This window comes from Podarcis liolepis (assembly GCF_965112155.1).
Source record: "Podarcis liolepis genome assembly, chromosome: 3".
Lineage (NCBI taxonomy): Eukaryota > Metazoa > Chordata > Lepidosauria > Squamata > Lacertidae > Podarcis > Podarcis liolepis.
In genome coordinates this window covers 62,156,558-62,172,316 of record NC_139557.1, presented here as the reverse complement: position 1 = coordinate 62,172,316, position 15,759 = coordinate 62,156,558, and the positions used below count along the sequence as shown (strand labels likewise).

At 40.1% G+C, this 15,759-nt stretch overlaps 1 protein-coding gene across 6 annotated transcripts in view; it reads left to right on the top strand.

The window, feature by feature from the left end:
* AHI1 (Abelson helper integration site 1) overlaps window positions 1-15,759 on the top strand; it is a 63,831-nt gene that overhangs the window by 44,141 nt on the left and 3,931 nt on the right. For 5 of the 6 annotated variants that reach the window (XM_083498047.1, XM_083498051.1, XM_083498048.1 and 2 more), the window contains exons 20-23: window positions 3,782-3,840; window positions 11,634-11,705; window positions 13,624-13,786; window positions 15,017-15,114. In XM_083498047.1, the coding sequence (XP_083354173.1) occupies window positions 3,782-3,840; window positions 11,634-11,705; window positions 13,624-13,786; window positions 15,017-15,114 (392 nt within the window). Of the gene's footprint in view, window positions 1-3,781; window positions 3,841-11,633; window positions 11,706-13,623; window positions 13,787-15,016; window positions 15,191-15,759 lie in introns of all 6 variants that reach the window. The other variant, XR_014524832.1, reaches the window with a different exon arrangement.

Genomic DNA, 15,759 nt, shown 5'->3' with positions numbered 1-15,759 from the left:
TGACCAGTTGCTCCTTGCATTGCAGATCAGGGTTGACAAATCCAGTGGTGGCCGCTGGCGGAGGAAGGGGGGGTACAGTAGGTGCGGCCCACCCCGGGTGTCATCCCTGAGGGGGGTGACATCTCCGTCCTGCCCACCTGGGACGCTCGCTGCGGGTGGCGCCCCGCACTGCCTCATTTACTCTAAATAGACTAGCCTCCCAGGCCTCTCTATCTGGCCCTTGGAATTCTCCCCAGGCCACACACCCTCCTCAGAAAAAGGTCTGAGTGGGTTTAGAAACAAGCCTACTGTACAAGGCAAAATTTACTTGCATTTCTCTATTCACTTCTGCCTCCGGCCCTGCCCACCACTGACACGTGGCCCTCAAAAGGCTGCCCAGATGGGGAGGTGGCCTTTGGGCTGAAAAAGGTTGCCCACCACAGGTGAATTTTCACAGGCTTGATTCAGAACAGTCTCAGTTAAATTTCTGCTAAGCATGCTCTTGAATGCCAGGATTTCTGGCGATAGTAGCTTTCTTAGGTCCTTGCTATTTTTCACAGGACTCTACTACACAATCTAATGGCGCCAAACTAATTATGAGTGGGCGAGTGTTCATACTCCACTCTTGGGAACTTCTGGTGCCTAAAATCTGAAATTCACTATTTTCACCTGGCCTCATCCCTGTGCGGGTAGTGACACCTCCAGATCAGCAACCCCAACCAACCCTCAAGCCAATTTTTCCACCTTCTACAAGACCCCACCAAATAAACAAAACAGCAGCAAATAACTAAATAAAATAGACACAGTGCTGAGTTGTATGGAGCCCAGCAGCCTGATGGGAATGCAATTTGTCCCCTACCCCGTCATCAAGTTAATCAGTTGATGAGCAGAGATGGTGCACTAAGCCCCTTACTTAGCTGATCTGCACAGATCAACTGAGGAAAGGTAAGTACCTCTGTATATTTGAGGGTTTGGGGTTTCTTTTACAACCAAGAGGTATATAACTTTTATGAAATGTGTGTGTGTGTGTGTGTGTGTGTGTGTGTGTAAAGATTCTGCCCTGTGCCTCCAGCTTTTATTATAGAACTCCAGTGGCAAAGTTAAGAGTCAAAGCAAGACTTTTGCAAATACACCACCTGCAATATTTTGAAAACAGTGACTGCATAACTATTTTGTTGTCACTGTAACCATCACACTGTGCTTCCTTACACAGATGCCTCTTGCTCTGGGGGTAAGCATTATAAGCAGGGTCAGTCAGGGTGAGTCAGAAAGGTTACAGCTTTTTAGTTTAGAAAAAAGGCTAGTAAGGGGGCTTGATGGAGGCATATACGATTATGCATGGTATGGAGAAAATGAAAAGGGGGAAGTTTTCTGTTCTCATGATAATAGGACTTGAGACCATCCAAAGCTGAATGGTGGAAGACTGAGGACAGACAAAAGGGAGCACTTCTTTGCACGATGCATAGTTAATCTAATTCATTCCCACAAGATGTAGTGATGGCCACGAGACTGGATGGCTTTAAAAGAAGTTGACCATTTTTTAAAGGATGGAACAAACAGGAGGAGGTTATTAATGACTACTAGCCACAATGGCTGTGTTCTACCCCCAGTATCAGAGCAGTATGTCTCTGGATACCAGTTCCTGGGTATCACAAAGCAGGAGAGAATTGTTGCATTGCTTGCAGGATTCCTATAGCCACTGTGAGATTAGGATGCTGGACTAAATGGGCCTCTTCTAAATAGGCCTCATAAGAAGAGCAGGCCTCTTCTTACGTTCCTATATTCTTATGTAGTTTACCTCTTTGACACAAATATGAGTATTCAGCAGTAGTCTTTAAAATAGAATTGTGCCCTTTCTGCATCATTTATGTTTATTATTTAGGCTTATACAGGACAAAGATGTGACAGGGGAGAAAACTGGGTAACTGGAGCACACATAAACCTGTTAAGTTTTTTTCTCTCTCACAGGAGAAGTGTTTGCAAGATTGTGGGCAAGCGAGCTCTTTGAGGTGGTGCCATCTAATTACATATATAAATATCTTCCAATGTTCAAATATTTGTGAGGAAATTTATTATGAGTGTGACTAATACCACTGGCTTAAGGGCTGGCAAAGTGCAGGTGGAGGTTGTGCAAGCTTTCCCATGGATATGTGCCAGTGCACCTGAATAATTTCAACCATTAGTTGAGAATCCAGGGAACTGATGAGCAGGTATCACCCAGAGCACTTAACTGAATGGTGTGGGTGGGTGTGTACAAGTTGACAATTACTGAATTTCTGGTTATAACCATAACACACATTTGGGTGAATGAGGAGCAGCATGTCATTCTGGCGTGTGTTGCTAACAGAAGGGTTAGTTTTGGTCACCTCTTCTTGGATCCAATCTGATTTTTTTTTCTTCTGTAATGACAACTTATTGTAAGCCCTACATGTGATAACAGTTCAACCATATGCAAACTTTCCTCCTGCTGAAGTTGGTAATCTTTTCTGATTAAATGACCATCATGAAAAAAGCCATAACATGATGAAAGAAGGGTATGAAGTGATAGGTGCCAACATCTCTGAGTAGTCCTTGAATAAGTTAAAGAGCAGATTTGCCTCATGTGCCAGTTTGTGGACACAGGGACAAGACTGGGGGAAATCCCTTAAATACTTTGGGCTGTAGATATCTGAAGGGCTACATACTCCCATCTCACTGCGAGTCCTGAAACACCTGTTTCTGCTTATCAGAAGACTGATGCCACTATGATCCAAATCTCTGGATGACACTTCCCAGTGGTTTCATATAGAATTAGTCCAAATGCTTCCCCCAAGCCATGCCCACCTTCTATCAGATGTGGGGCAGGGCTCATTGGTACCTACAAACCCTAAAGCCTTTGCCCACACAGTTTTATTTCAAACCACATGGAAAAAGGAAAGCACTTTACCTGATCTCAAATGATTGACAGGTGGGTATCAGATGACTGACAGGGAAGTTGGGGACGTCAGGATCCAACCCACCAGCTGGATCCCATTTCCCATCCCTGTTCTAGGCCAGCATTCTTATCTTCTTCACCAAACTGCACTAGAATTTGCAGAAGGGAGGCAGTATAGGGATTATCTTCCTTTTTAAAAAAATAAAAGTTTTTTTAAAGATGTTTCCTTCCTTAGAGCTATGCACATAGCATCTACAAAAAGAAAAGAAAAAAGATGAAGCCATACATATTGAAAAGATTAGTGTGAGCTTGGTAGTCAGTCTAATAATACATGCAAAAAGACCCAAAATGACAAATAAACCCTTTTAAAAATATACTGTAGTGAGCTGGAATAAAATAAACAGCAAGATGTGTGTTGCCAGGAAGTCGTATGATCAAAGAGAATACACTGAATAGCTTATATCTATTCTTTCAGATAAAATGAGTAGTTCAATGCAGAGGTGTTGTGATCACTTCTGGTGGGGGGGAAACTTTGTATGCATGACTCAAAGATTCAATGGCTGGGAAAGACAGTGCTGGTTTTAAATAATAGTGTCAGTTCTGCGTGCGAGGTGGTATGTGGTCATTGCTTGCAGTATCTTTCCAAATCATTTGAATGGAAATATTGGATTAGCTAACCTTGTGTCAGGTCTGTTAGTTAGATAAACTCTCCAACTGTTCCTGACTGAAAGATGCATAGCTGGGACTGAAAGCAGCTGCTGCTTTTTTATTCAAGTTTTTGTGAACTGTCTTACCATCATCATGTTTTTTAAAAAATATAAAATAAAATGATTTATTAGACTGAAAGGGGATAACAAGCAAAAATTTCACAGCTTTGTCTTTTCACAGGGAGCTTCATCCCAGTAGGAAATCCTTTTTGCCGAAGCCCGTCAGCTGGACTACACACGGTAAGCAGCTCAGTATTCCTTTTTCTTTTTGCATATAACATTTTTTAAAAAAAACTTTTAAAAATCCTTCTTCAAAAGTTATCATTGTACAGGAGGCTTTCTTATCCTTCCGTTCAGTCATAAAAGACCTGCCTTCCACAGAATCATTGTCCATGTAGGCTTTCTGGCTCCCGCAGTTGCTCTCTGAACAAAAGATCCACGATCAGCTTTGTGTACTATGCTTGTAAAACTCATTGCAATTAGGTATGCCTAGATCGCAACTTTCTATCCTTAGGATGTCTTTAGATACATAGTTGTGGAGAATAAGGAAAAGTGGACACAACAGGACCTGAACTTGTATGCTAATTCTTTGTACTTTCAATTGAGACAGAGAGAGATTGACTCTAATTGAACTTTTGCTCATCGATTGTCTTATATTAAGCAGCATGGTTGCCACTTGTGTAATGTGTAGACTGAAATCTTAGTTGTACTTTGGGTTTTATTTACTTTAAAATAATAAAGAACCAGAGTTGTGAGCAGGGAGGTTATTGTTAAACAAGATCACCTAATTTTAACCAATTGGTCTCCCAAAGGTTTCCCATACTTATCTCTTTATACACACACACACACATTATTATTATTATTATTATTATTATTATTATTATTATTATTATTATACACACACAGACTATGACCATTTTTTTGGTATGGGATATGAGTTAAATTGTGTTGGGTTATTAACTCCTTTGTTACCCGTATCCAAAGATCATGACTAAGATTAAGGTGCTTCCTTTCCAGCTGTGAGTCTTTCAAAATAGCTATCATACTTTGTCCCTCACCTTCTTCTGTTCCCTCCTTCACAAAATGCAGTGGCATAAATAATTCAGCACTTAATTACAGCAATCACATAACTGGAGTGCCCTCCCCACCAATTCATTTCAGACCTGGGGAACAGCTTTGCTCATTCCCATCTTAAAGCACATATTTTCCTCTAATGTGGGCAAACATCTCAACCAGAGTGCACTAGGGACCTCTCATCATGCTCAAGAGAGGCTCTGGATTGGAGATGTTGATTTATTTATTTTTAAGCTTTTGTTTACTGGTTTTCCAAGCTTCTTGTGCCCCTGGATAAAGGCATGATTTATATCTATAAGCTATATATCTATAAGCTATATCTATAAGCTATATCTATATATCTCAAATCACTGCTCAAAGACTGATCCGCCAAAGACTGGATGACATCGATTTACAGCGAAATTATTCGCTGGCGGGAGGTGTTTGTTCGCCCCAGAACATTGGTATCACTTTAACTTACTGCGTTCCATCATACCTCTCCTCCCTTTCGACTGTTGCCCATAGGCTGGCCTTCACCAAAGCGAGGTTTAACGTTTTTCCCTCCAATGTCCTGAGACATAGATTCTCAAAGGGCCAAGCCTCCGCCATGTGTGTATGTGATAAGGAGACGCCGGAGTCGCTTCAGCACATTATGTTTACTTGCCCCTTGTTTAATGTGCCACGGGCAAATTTGTTGGGATCAATCATACAGAAGCTAGAGGGTTCCCCACCAAAATTCCACCTTGCCCAAATCCTGCAGGATAAGGATATCCATACGACCCTGAGAGTGGCTAGGTTTCTGGTCGCTGTCCTTACCCAAAAGCGCTGCCAAGGTGCACTACAAGCTAATTAAGGCGCAGTATGTCATTCCATCTTACAGTATTTTATTGTTATAGTGATGTTTTAGCGGCTGTTTTTTCCCACGTGCACAAGCTGTTATTTATGTCTTGTTTTTTATCTGTATGGGCCTATGGCCGTAATAAATATCTATTCTATTCTATTCTATAAGCTGTTTTTTTCCTCAATTAGTGCAGAAACTAATTTTCTGGCTACATTGGCTCACAAATTCCTGAGTGAGAATTACTTTCAGATATACCAGCCCAGAATAGCTGAAACCAAAGAGGGAACAGTAAAGATGGGAAATTCATTATGGTATTCGTTAACTTTTTTATGGTGCTGGTAGAAAACTTCTAACAGTATGTAAATTGACATCCCTTAAAGTTGAAAGTGAAGTGTTTCTGATTAAAGAGAAATGGATCAAAATAGTTTTGGAGTGTGTTTGAATAATCTTAGCAGTTGAATTATGTCACCTACTTTACAATTCATCCCTTTTTTAAAATCCCTGTAGGCTTTGTCGAAGCAGCTGTGTTTGCGTTTCTTTTTTGTGTTTGTACATTGCAGGACTCAGTAAAGTGCATCCTGGCACAGCTTTTCCTCTAGGCAGATTATAGATTCCCATGCTCATTAAATACTTAAAGGACTATAATCAAATCAGGATCATAGTCTTCTGAAAACCCAGGAAAGCAACAGTAGTAGCACCAGCAGTAATTTAATGATCTATGCCGTAGAAAGACCAACACATGACAGTAGTTTAGATACTTTTTACAGGAGTTACTTATTCTGTTGCTCCTTTTTCTTATCAATTGTTTATAATCTGAATTTTTCTTCCCAACTTAAAACCTGACATTACATGCAAGTTCTGTCACTGTGAGCTTAGTTGCTTTAGACATCTCAGAACTCTATCTCTGTAATTTATCTGGACAATAGGAATAATACTGTTTGGTTTCACAGAGCTGTTGTGAGGGTAATTGAATAAAATATTGTAAAAAGGACTTTTTATTTCTATATAAATTCTATTTGTTTTTTGTTATTGTTTTTACTGGTCATATCGTAGGTTTTATAATTATGTCAAGCTACCAGTTTCCAGTTTGAGTATCTTAAGCAGGATATTTGTTAATAGTGAAAGTAGGTGTCCAGTTGTGCCACAGACCTCTGCTTCCTCAAACAGGGCTTATCCTTCCTCCCCATTCCTTGCAGGCCCTATGCATCCCTAATACCTTCCACTGAGAATTAGGAGACCGCCCTGGAGTGGATTGGTAGGGTGCAAGAACATAAGGGGCAAAAGTGAATTCTCATTACATATGACGACATGACACTGTATCTCACCCAATAATTGCCTCCTAAGGCTGCAGCCTTCTTTTCCTTGAAGGGTGTTTTAGGGGCCATTGGGTTTTTCAGATCTCCTTCTCAAAACATAGAGAGGTTGGCCCTTGGAGAGGGAGATCTGACCTTGTAAGTTTCCTTAGTGAGGCTGTGAAAAGGACCACAGCAGGCGTTCCTCTGATATTTCAGGGAGCTAAAGGGAGGTAGGTTGGGTTAGGCTATGGATCCAAAGCCCTCCTGTTCCCCAAAAAGCCACCAGAGCAGAGTTTGGGCTGCTATAGTTTATTTACCTACCATTGGAATCAAAGGAAGGAAAACTTTTCTGACCCCATTTTGGGAACTTTACCCCCATGAAAAGAGGGAACAAGAAAAGCTGGAGCTTATATATTATGGTTTGTCAACTGCTTTTGGTTCTCCATCCTTCAGCCGCTTTGAATTGCTTGTGCTCCTTTTACTTATTTGTTTAATAAGGTAAGGAATACTCTTTGGACTGCTGTTATAGGGCGTCGTCCTCACAAAGTGACTTGCATTAAATACACTTAAAAATCACATTTTTTAAAAATAAACCTTTTAAAACCAATTCCAAGAGAGTATGAAACAATGTAAAGGAATCACTTGCAACAAATGAGTAGCTATGGCCATAGGCGCCGACTCCATGGGGCCTGAGGGGGCCCGAGCCCCCTCAAAAAATTGTTTGGGGGGCTCCGCCCCCCCAATAATCTTGGGCGCCCCTCCAGCAGAGCGCCACCGCCGCCCCTCCCCCAGCCCAAAATGCACAGGGTCGGGCTGCATGCCTCCTGCCCTCCCTCCCGAGCAAAAGCTCCACCCAATTTCCTTCGGAGCTGATTAATAGGCACAGCACGCTCTCCCCTATTCGCTCACGAGGAGGCAGCACCACTTTATCTGCATATTCATGAGCTTATTTATTATTCATGAGCTTTCCCGGGCCCCCTCAATATTTTTTATAAGTCCGCGCCCCTGGCTGTGGCTCATTTGAAAGTCTGCACTGTAGGGGCAATACGTGATTCAGTATATTCATTCCATCCCCATCTATAAGAACCTTAATTCTTGTCTTTGATCTGTTTCTACAAGAAGCAGAGAGAACCTAAACATTACAGCATAGTTACATTTTCACCATGCTGTTCAAGAACCCTGTGCATGTAACCAAAGGTATACCAGCTTGTCCAGTGCTATTCAGTCTTCCTCATTCAGCTTAATTTTGAGGGGAAGCTTGAAATATACAAAAGGATATGTTCCCAGCCATTCCCTGCTTCTCAGGATGTATGGGAAACTTTTGCTCCACATCCAAAGGAAAGTGCTGAATTGGGATGGAGATGTAGAGTTCAGTAGTTCTCAACTTGTTCCATAGCTGGAAGATATGCTATCTGCCAGAGGCTTGCCCGCTCTGAAATTTAATTCTGACCCTAACCAAATAGTTCAAAATGTCTGTGGACTCTTCTGTATGTTTTAAATTAATATGGGAAACAAACAAGCCCCGCGGTAGGTAGGGATTAGAGCAGTAAAAAAATAACTTGTATCCTTAATGAAGTTTATCTTTGAGATTTAAAGTTGCACAACATTCATAATTTGCTGTGATAATTATTTTAATATAAAGTCCTGGAAATTAAATAACCTGTTACACATTTGCAATAAAGTAAAATTCCATGTGCAGCTTCACCATCAACATGTTTGTTTGTTTGTTTGTTTACAATCTCTTACCTGCACTTCATGACTAAAAGTAATACTAAAGGGGGCTAGAACAAGCTTCAAAGCAGAGACATTATAAAAGAGTGAAATAAGAAAAATATAGCACAACAGAGAATCTCTTCAGCAAAAGAATCTGGAAATATCCCAGAATAAATATATTTGTTCAATTTTTGAGCTCCTCAAGGCAACTGAGTCTTCCATTCTCCATCTGGAAGCTGGTCTCTGTTCAGTAAAGGACCAGAGTGCCTATCTTTGCCATTAGGTATTGGCTAAAATTTAAAAAGTGGGATCAGACCCATTTTAGTACTTTCTGCTTTCAATGAGATGTTGACGTGCATGACCTCTCTTTTGGCATTCTGAGCTCATTAGACTTTGAGATTGCATCTTGCCACGTGAAATCTCATATTTTAAAGCATGATTTTTGTGCTAATCTCTCTTCTGCCTGTCTGTCCAAATGTGCCCCTTGGTATGCCAAACTACCCGTTCAGACTCCTTGTCCTCACTATGTAACCAGCATCACAAATGTCAAATGGAGCAGTTGCAGTCTATGCACTGCCATAATTGAAGGGTGTTACCACCAGATTCCTTATGAAGAGAGAGCTTGCCCATGTGGAAGTAATGTGCCTGAAGATTTACCCCACTACTTACTGATTTGTCTAATCTACGAGGACTTAAGAGCAGCCTTGTTCAAAGATTTAAATCTCCCAGTTGAGAGATTGATTGGGTAGCTGATTAATTTTTATTAGGGAGCAAGTCCCCCTACACTTCTGTCTTGCTTTTAGAGCAACAATTTAAAGGAGAAAAGTTTGTGGGGATAAGTTAAGAGTTTGCTCCCCTAAAGAATTTATCTGACAGAATGTCTGGTTTAAATTATCATTTTAACTATGTAATCTATTCTGTTTTATGTATTTTTTTTTTTTTGTAATGGCTTCAGCAACACAAATAATAGTTGTAAATGTTGCCGAACTCCAACTCACATGAGCCACAGCCAATCTGCTCAATGATCAGGGTGGATGGGAGGTGCAGTCTAGCAACATCCAGAGGGCCATCGGTTCCCAGTTCATGGTCTACAGTGATGAAGTGGTTCTCCAGGTTTTCAGACAGCTTTTATATGACATCTGCTCAAACTTCTTTCTAAACTGCCTATGACATGGAGACATCTATATTACCTTGTAGACAGGGGTATATATGCCTATCATAATGGGTGCTGTGTTGCACAATCTTGTTGCCATCTCTACATGCTGGCCTGTGTTTTATGGCATAGGAGCCAATGAAAAGGAGGTAACCCTGAATCAATTTCTCAGTGTGGCCAACTGGTGCAAGTAAACCTTCCATATGGAGACAGCAGCTATGAAGAAGGGTTTAAAATGACCCTTTGTGCATTTGAGTATTCCTTAAGTTTGTAAGCCTTAAGTCCACAGACCTTAGGAAAGCCTGAGCTAAATTTAGTGACATGCTTACTCTCCAGTCATCATTGTTCCTTATTTGCTGATTTTTCAGTTTACCAAATTGTCTCTAGATGCCTTCCATGGACAGGTTTTGTGAAATTAAGAAGTAGAAATGATACACTAATCACCGTTAAGTCCTTAAATGGAGGCTATGTATCATCCCAATTCCAACAATTGAAAAGTAAAACACTTATTTCTTTAGGTGGAAGCACTTTGTATCCACATATTAATAAAGCTTTAATAAAACATCTGGAAGCATTCAAAATATCCCTGGGCATGCTGAAGTTTTTAATCTATTATTTCCTAAAGCTTACCTCAGCTCAAGGAAGTTTGATGGGGCCTTTGGAGAGCTCATAAATATCTTTTTGAAAAGAATTATAATGAGAATAGTAATCATCATCATCACCATGACTCATCACTGAGCAACAAGAGCCACTCCTTCCCTTTGGGTAAAACTCACTGCCTTGACAGTGTTGCTACTCTACAAATGCTCGTGTCAAGGAATGAAGAGCCAAGAATAGGCTCAAACTTGCCCTTTCTGGATGGCTGCACTGAGAAATGACAATTAGGTAAATCCACTGGTTCTCTGCTATAAGAGCCAAACCAGGCCTGATTTGTGTGTTTAAACCTGGATCAGCTGCAGTTCATTAGAAAGACTGAAAGGCATGGTTTGAACAGCAAAAAGGGGTGCATGGGTGAGGAGCACAAAACTTCCTCTTCCTTGCAGGATGTAGCTTACCGTCCTTCAGCTTCTTTCAACAAGTGTTTTCCCTCCCTCCCCCCTCCCAAAAAGGCTTGCTTTCTAGTATTAAAGCCCAGCTGAGGGTAATATTCTTTTATGGCTGCAGGGTGGCAAGACATGAACAAGGGGAGGGTTCAGCAGCCCTCGTCTCCCTGATCTTTTGCTGATCAAACCACCCCCACTGCATTTTCTATGGGTGCAGGTCGAAGCACAGATTTGCCACCATCACATCTATTTTACCTAACTGAGATCTAGTATTCCCAAATTATAATTTTTTATTTTATTTATATCCTACCCTTCCTCCCTGAGAACCCCAGAGTGGCAAACACTAAAGCAATAACATAAAGGAATTAAAAATAAATTAAAGCCCCATTTAAAACATTTAAAAATAAGGTTTTAAAAAATGCAAAAGTCACATACCCTCACAGGTAATAAATTCAAGGTTGCTGAGATCTTCCAGTCATCAAATACCTTGGAGACTCCACTATTGCCCTACCCCCTCCATGTTGGCCTGAAGCTTGCTAACTAATTCCTCCTCCCTCCATTGGAAACAATCAGAGCAGGCCATAACTGTGGCTAGTCCACACCTCTCACCCTGGGCAGCAGAAGCCAGCAGGGTTTGGAAGGGGTATACAAGCCACAACTTTACACCACTCCCCACCTGCATTAATGCAATCTATTCCTGTTAAATACAGCGATACCTCGGGTTAAGAACTTAATTCATTCTGGAGGTCCGTTCTTAACCTGATACTGTACTTAACCTGAAGTACCACTTTAGCTAATGGGGCCTCCCGCTGCCTCTGTGCGATTTCTGTTCTTATCCTGAAGCAAAGTTCTTAACCTGAGGTACTATTTCTGGGTTAGCACAGTCTGTAACCTGAAGCGTCTGTAACCTGAGGTACCACTGTAATTTCTTCCAGAATGCTGAGTTTCCAACAGCACCCTATGTGAGAGGAGACACTAGTTCCGGTTCAGTCTCTGTCCAAGAAACAGTAAGTGCCAGGCAACTTTTAAAATCTATTTTCTCTATTGTGTGTTGATTTTTCATTTTAGCAATTGTTACATTTTAGAAGCACTTGTTACAAGTGCTTCTAAAATGAAGTGTTCTTCAACACTTGTTTTAGGAATACATTGCCTCTATTTAAAACAAGATTACTCAGATTATCAATTGTATATAAAATGGAATTATAAAAACAGTGGTGTACACTTTTAAGTATTTCTTTAAAATCAGTTACATTGGATGGATAGGGGCCATTGTGTACCAAAGGAGAAGGCTCTACTACAACTCCCCTTCCACAAATCCCATTCTCCTGCAAATGGAACAAAATTGTTGGATGTCACCCATCGGATATAACAAATTCTTTAACGCTCAGCTATTCATCAAGTGAGCAAAAAAGCAAACTTTTCTTGTCACTAAGCTTCTGGATTCTCTTCTTCAAAATAACGAACTGATGTTAGGAATTATATTCTAATAACTCCAGTGACAGAGAGAGCATGTATAGTGTTCCTTTATTATTATGCATTCCATTGAGCCTTTCGTCAGATTTTTATTTTTACCTTAGGTGCCCTGTAAGGTTTTCTAGTTGTTGCTGAAGATTTATTAATATTTGCAAAAGAGATTAGGTAACATCATATATTTTGCAATTATTTAATGGAATGACATCCTGCCTTTTGGAAATATTTTTTTTTTTTTGGTGGGGGGGAATCCCCATAAGTACTATGTCATAAATTCCATCTTCATCTTTTTTTGCTATCTAGTTTCCTCTTAGAATACAGATGTTCTCAGTAGTGGCAAAGGGTTATCAGTGAGCAAAAACAATTCTGTCTTCCCACAGCCACTCATGAAGAACCATCACATGATAGCTGCTTTTCATTACACCATTGGTGAGATTGCACACTTCACCCAAAGAAGCCTGTTATTGCAATGCCATCAAGAAGTCACCTAAATAAAAATGGGTTTGCGGTGATGTCCCAACACTGGGCTTCTCTACATGGAAAAGGCATTTTTGATAAGATGTAATGCAGTGTAAAAATATCCAACATGCCATGGGAATTCATTTGTGAATTGATCTAAATGCGAGCTTGCAGTGACATAGTCAAAGTTTGGGGGGTTTTCTGTTTTGATTTGCTGCAGGTAAGTGGATTCTTAAACGCACATAGTTTCTATGCATTATGATTTAAGGACGCCCACAGCAGAAAGTAGCTTGTCATGTGCAGCAGCCTTTAAAAATGCAGATCAAATGGATTGCTCTGCTAAACTCATCAGAATGCACCACCATATAGGCAACTTTGCCAAAATAAGTCTTTTACCTAATTTTTGAAATTGCTTTATGTAAACATAACCATCTTTACAGCAAGATCAGTATACTGTGTAAGTAAATAATATGAAGTGTTGTACTGAGCAATATCAAACTTTTATCATTTAATTATGATTTTTAAAGTCATCTAAAGTGCAGTAGAAAAATAATCAATGCAGCATTTCCCAAAATGTTCTGAAAGAGTTTCCTTCTAGCAAAACTACCCCATATCTCAAGTGTTCATTCCAATATGTTATTTTGTACCTCCAGGCAGATGAGTTCACAAATAAAGTGGGCTCTAAGAGAGGTATAACAATTCTGAGAAAGTAAATGTATCAAACTTTATTTGCTTATAGAACCAGCAGCTGCTGTTGTTTTTTTGAAGCTAATCTTGGTGCCTTTGAATGTTCTTAACTCTTTCTTGAATCCCACAACCCCTTTATCTTCCTTCTCCTGCTGTGTTCCCACCAGCCCCAAAACCTGAAACAGCCTCAGCTCTCACCCAAGTGTAGCTTTGGTTACAGCAATTTTTCTATTAGAGGAAGTGAATGTTGGTGTTTCGTCTCTGTGGTGCATTTGTGATAAAGCTGTGGTGGTCTTATCTCTTTCATAGGTAGTGGCTCTTTATGACTACACAGCGCATCGATCAGATGAGCTAACCATCCATTGCAGTGACATTATCCAAGTGTTATACAAAGATAATGATAACTGGTGGTTTGGCAGCCTGGCGAATGGACAGCAAGGCTATTTTCCAGCCAATTATGTGGTTGGCGAAAGTACGTATAATGCTTCTCCCTAGTATTTTTCTGCTTGTGGGGCCTTAACTGATTATCAAAGATTTGTCATTCTGTACCGGTGTGCTGATGCGCTGATGTATTCAGCATACATCTGATATATTAAAATAATTAAAGTAGGATTAAATGTGAAATTTGAACAAGCATGCACTAGTCTGACCAACAAACAAGAAAGTGAAGAGCTACCACACACTGAGACTACCCTAACTATCTTATATTGTTCACTCTAACCTCGTTGTAGAATGTTGTTAGAGTGAACAAGGTTTCAAGGCAGAGAGTTGCCCTGTCTTGCTGACTGCCATCACCTTATAACGGAAGATGTTGAAGCTGCTATCTTAAATGATTAAAGCATGCACTCTGCTGAACATTTAGTTTTGTCTAAAAATTGAGGTCAGAATATATGCCCTTTTTATTTTTTTTTGAAAAAATCAGGGATAACAAGCACTATTTTAAAAGGCATTCCCCCCTTTATATTGTAAAGGAAGGAATACCTTTTCACATGGGAGGAGATGTCTGATACAATGGGTGAGAGTCACCTATGGAGCCCTGTCAGTGGAAGCCTTCTGCCAGGACTTTCAAAACTAAAATCATATGATTAAGATTTTTTTAAAAAAATTAAGCAAATGTTCTCAAAGAAGATAATCACAAGTGCATTCACAGACTTAACAGTCTCGGCATAATCCGTACATGTCTATTAGTGTCTCTTTCCTCACAAAAGTGTCCATATTATTTATTACTGAGAACTGTACCCACTGATGTTAGAATTAGTCTCCACACCAGAGGGCACCCTATGCAAAAGTCCATTTTTAAATCCCCATTTTTAATTATTTCCAATAACTGCTATTCATATACCTCTAAATGTTGGTATCTATATGATGAACTCATGAACGGATGGAACCGAGGCATATGGCAAACGTTTAGCAGTGAGCAAAGGCAGTTGGCTATTCATTTACTCCGTGTTTTGTAGTCTCCCTTCCAAATGTTGCAATATTGATTATGTATAGAGATGGAGAGTACAGATGTATGGAGAGACACAGCAGGCCCTTCTTTCTGTATCATATGCAACAGCCAGGGAACTACTACAAAAATCAATAGCCGTGAGTTACTGAAATGGGTATATTGAATAACGATGGAGAAGCTGACCCCAAAATGCTATGGATCAAGTTAGATTATCTCTTTAGTCATAATTAATTACTTATGATTCATTTTCAGCACAATATGAAGAACAACTATCTTCAGGTTTGGCCGAAGATTCTACTCCTCTTCTTTTCAGTGAACTGGGAGAATCAGCATCGCCAGCTATGCCTGGGGTAACTGTTTGCGGGAAAGGGCATATGGCACAATTATGCAAGATGGGATTGCATTTACCATTTCTTGTGATAACAGGTTAATTGCCAAGTGCTTCCAGCATATGTTAATTTTAATGCATGGGCTTGCATGAATTCAGCATTTCTCAAAACAGTGGAAGCCTGGAGGTTTTTATGCCTACAAAATACAATCCGTACATGTTGGGAAACATTTCATTTGGCAGAAAGGGAGAGAGGAAATTTAACTAAGTTAAATTGTTGCTACAAATTGTTTAGCTTGATTTAGCAGTAAACATATCCAGAAATGCTAATAAAGTAAAGATTCCAAATGGTTTGTATTCCTTTCTAATTGCAGCTTCATGGTAGATGGTTGTTATGTCAATCAAGAGTATGTTACATTCGGGATCCAGAGCCCTGTGCAGTGGGTGCCTATTGCAAGGACTGTGCACTGGAATCTTTTGTGGGCATAAACATTTGCCATTGGGAAAACTGATTTAAGTTAGGCGTAACTGGGACAACTTCAATAAACATCAGCTGCTCAGAAAGATGGAACAATATAATTGTGCTCATCAGTTGCTCATTCATTTACTTTATTTTAGAGTCAACACACTTAAAAGGAGTTCATATTTTTTTCTAGATAAATTTGTG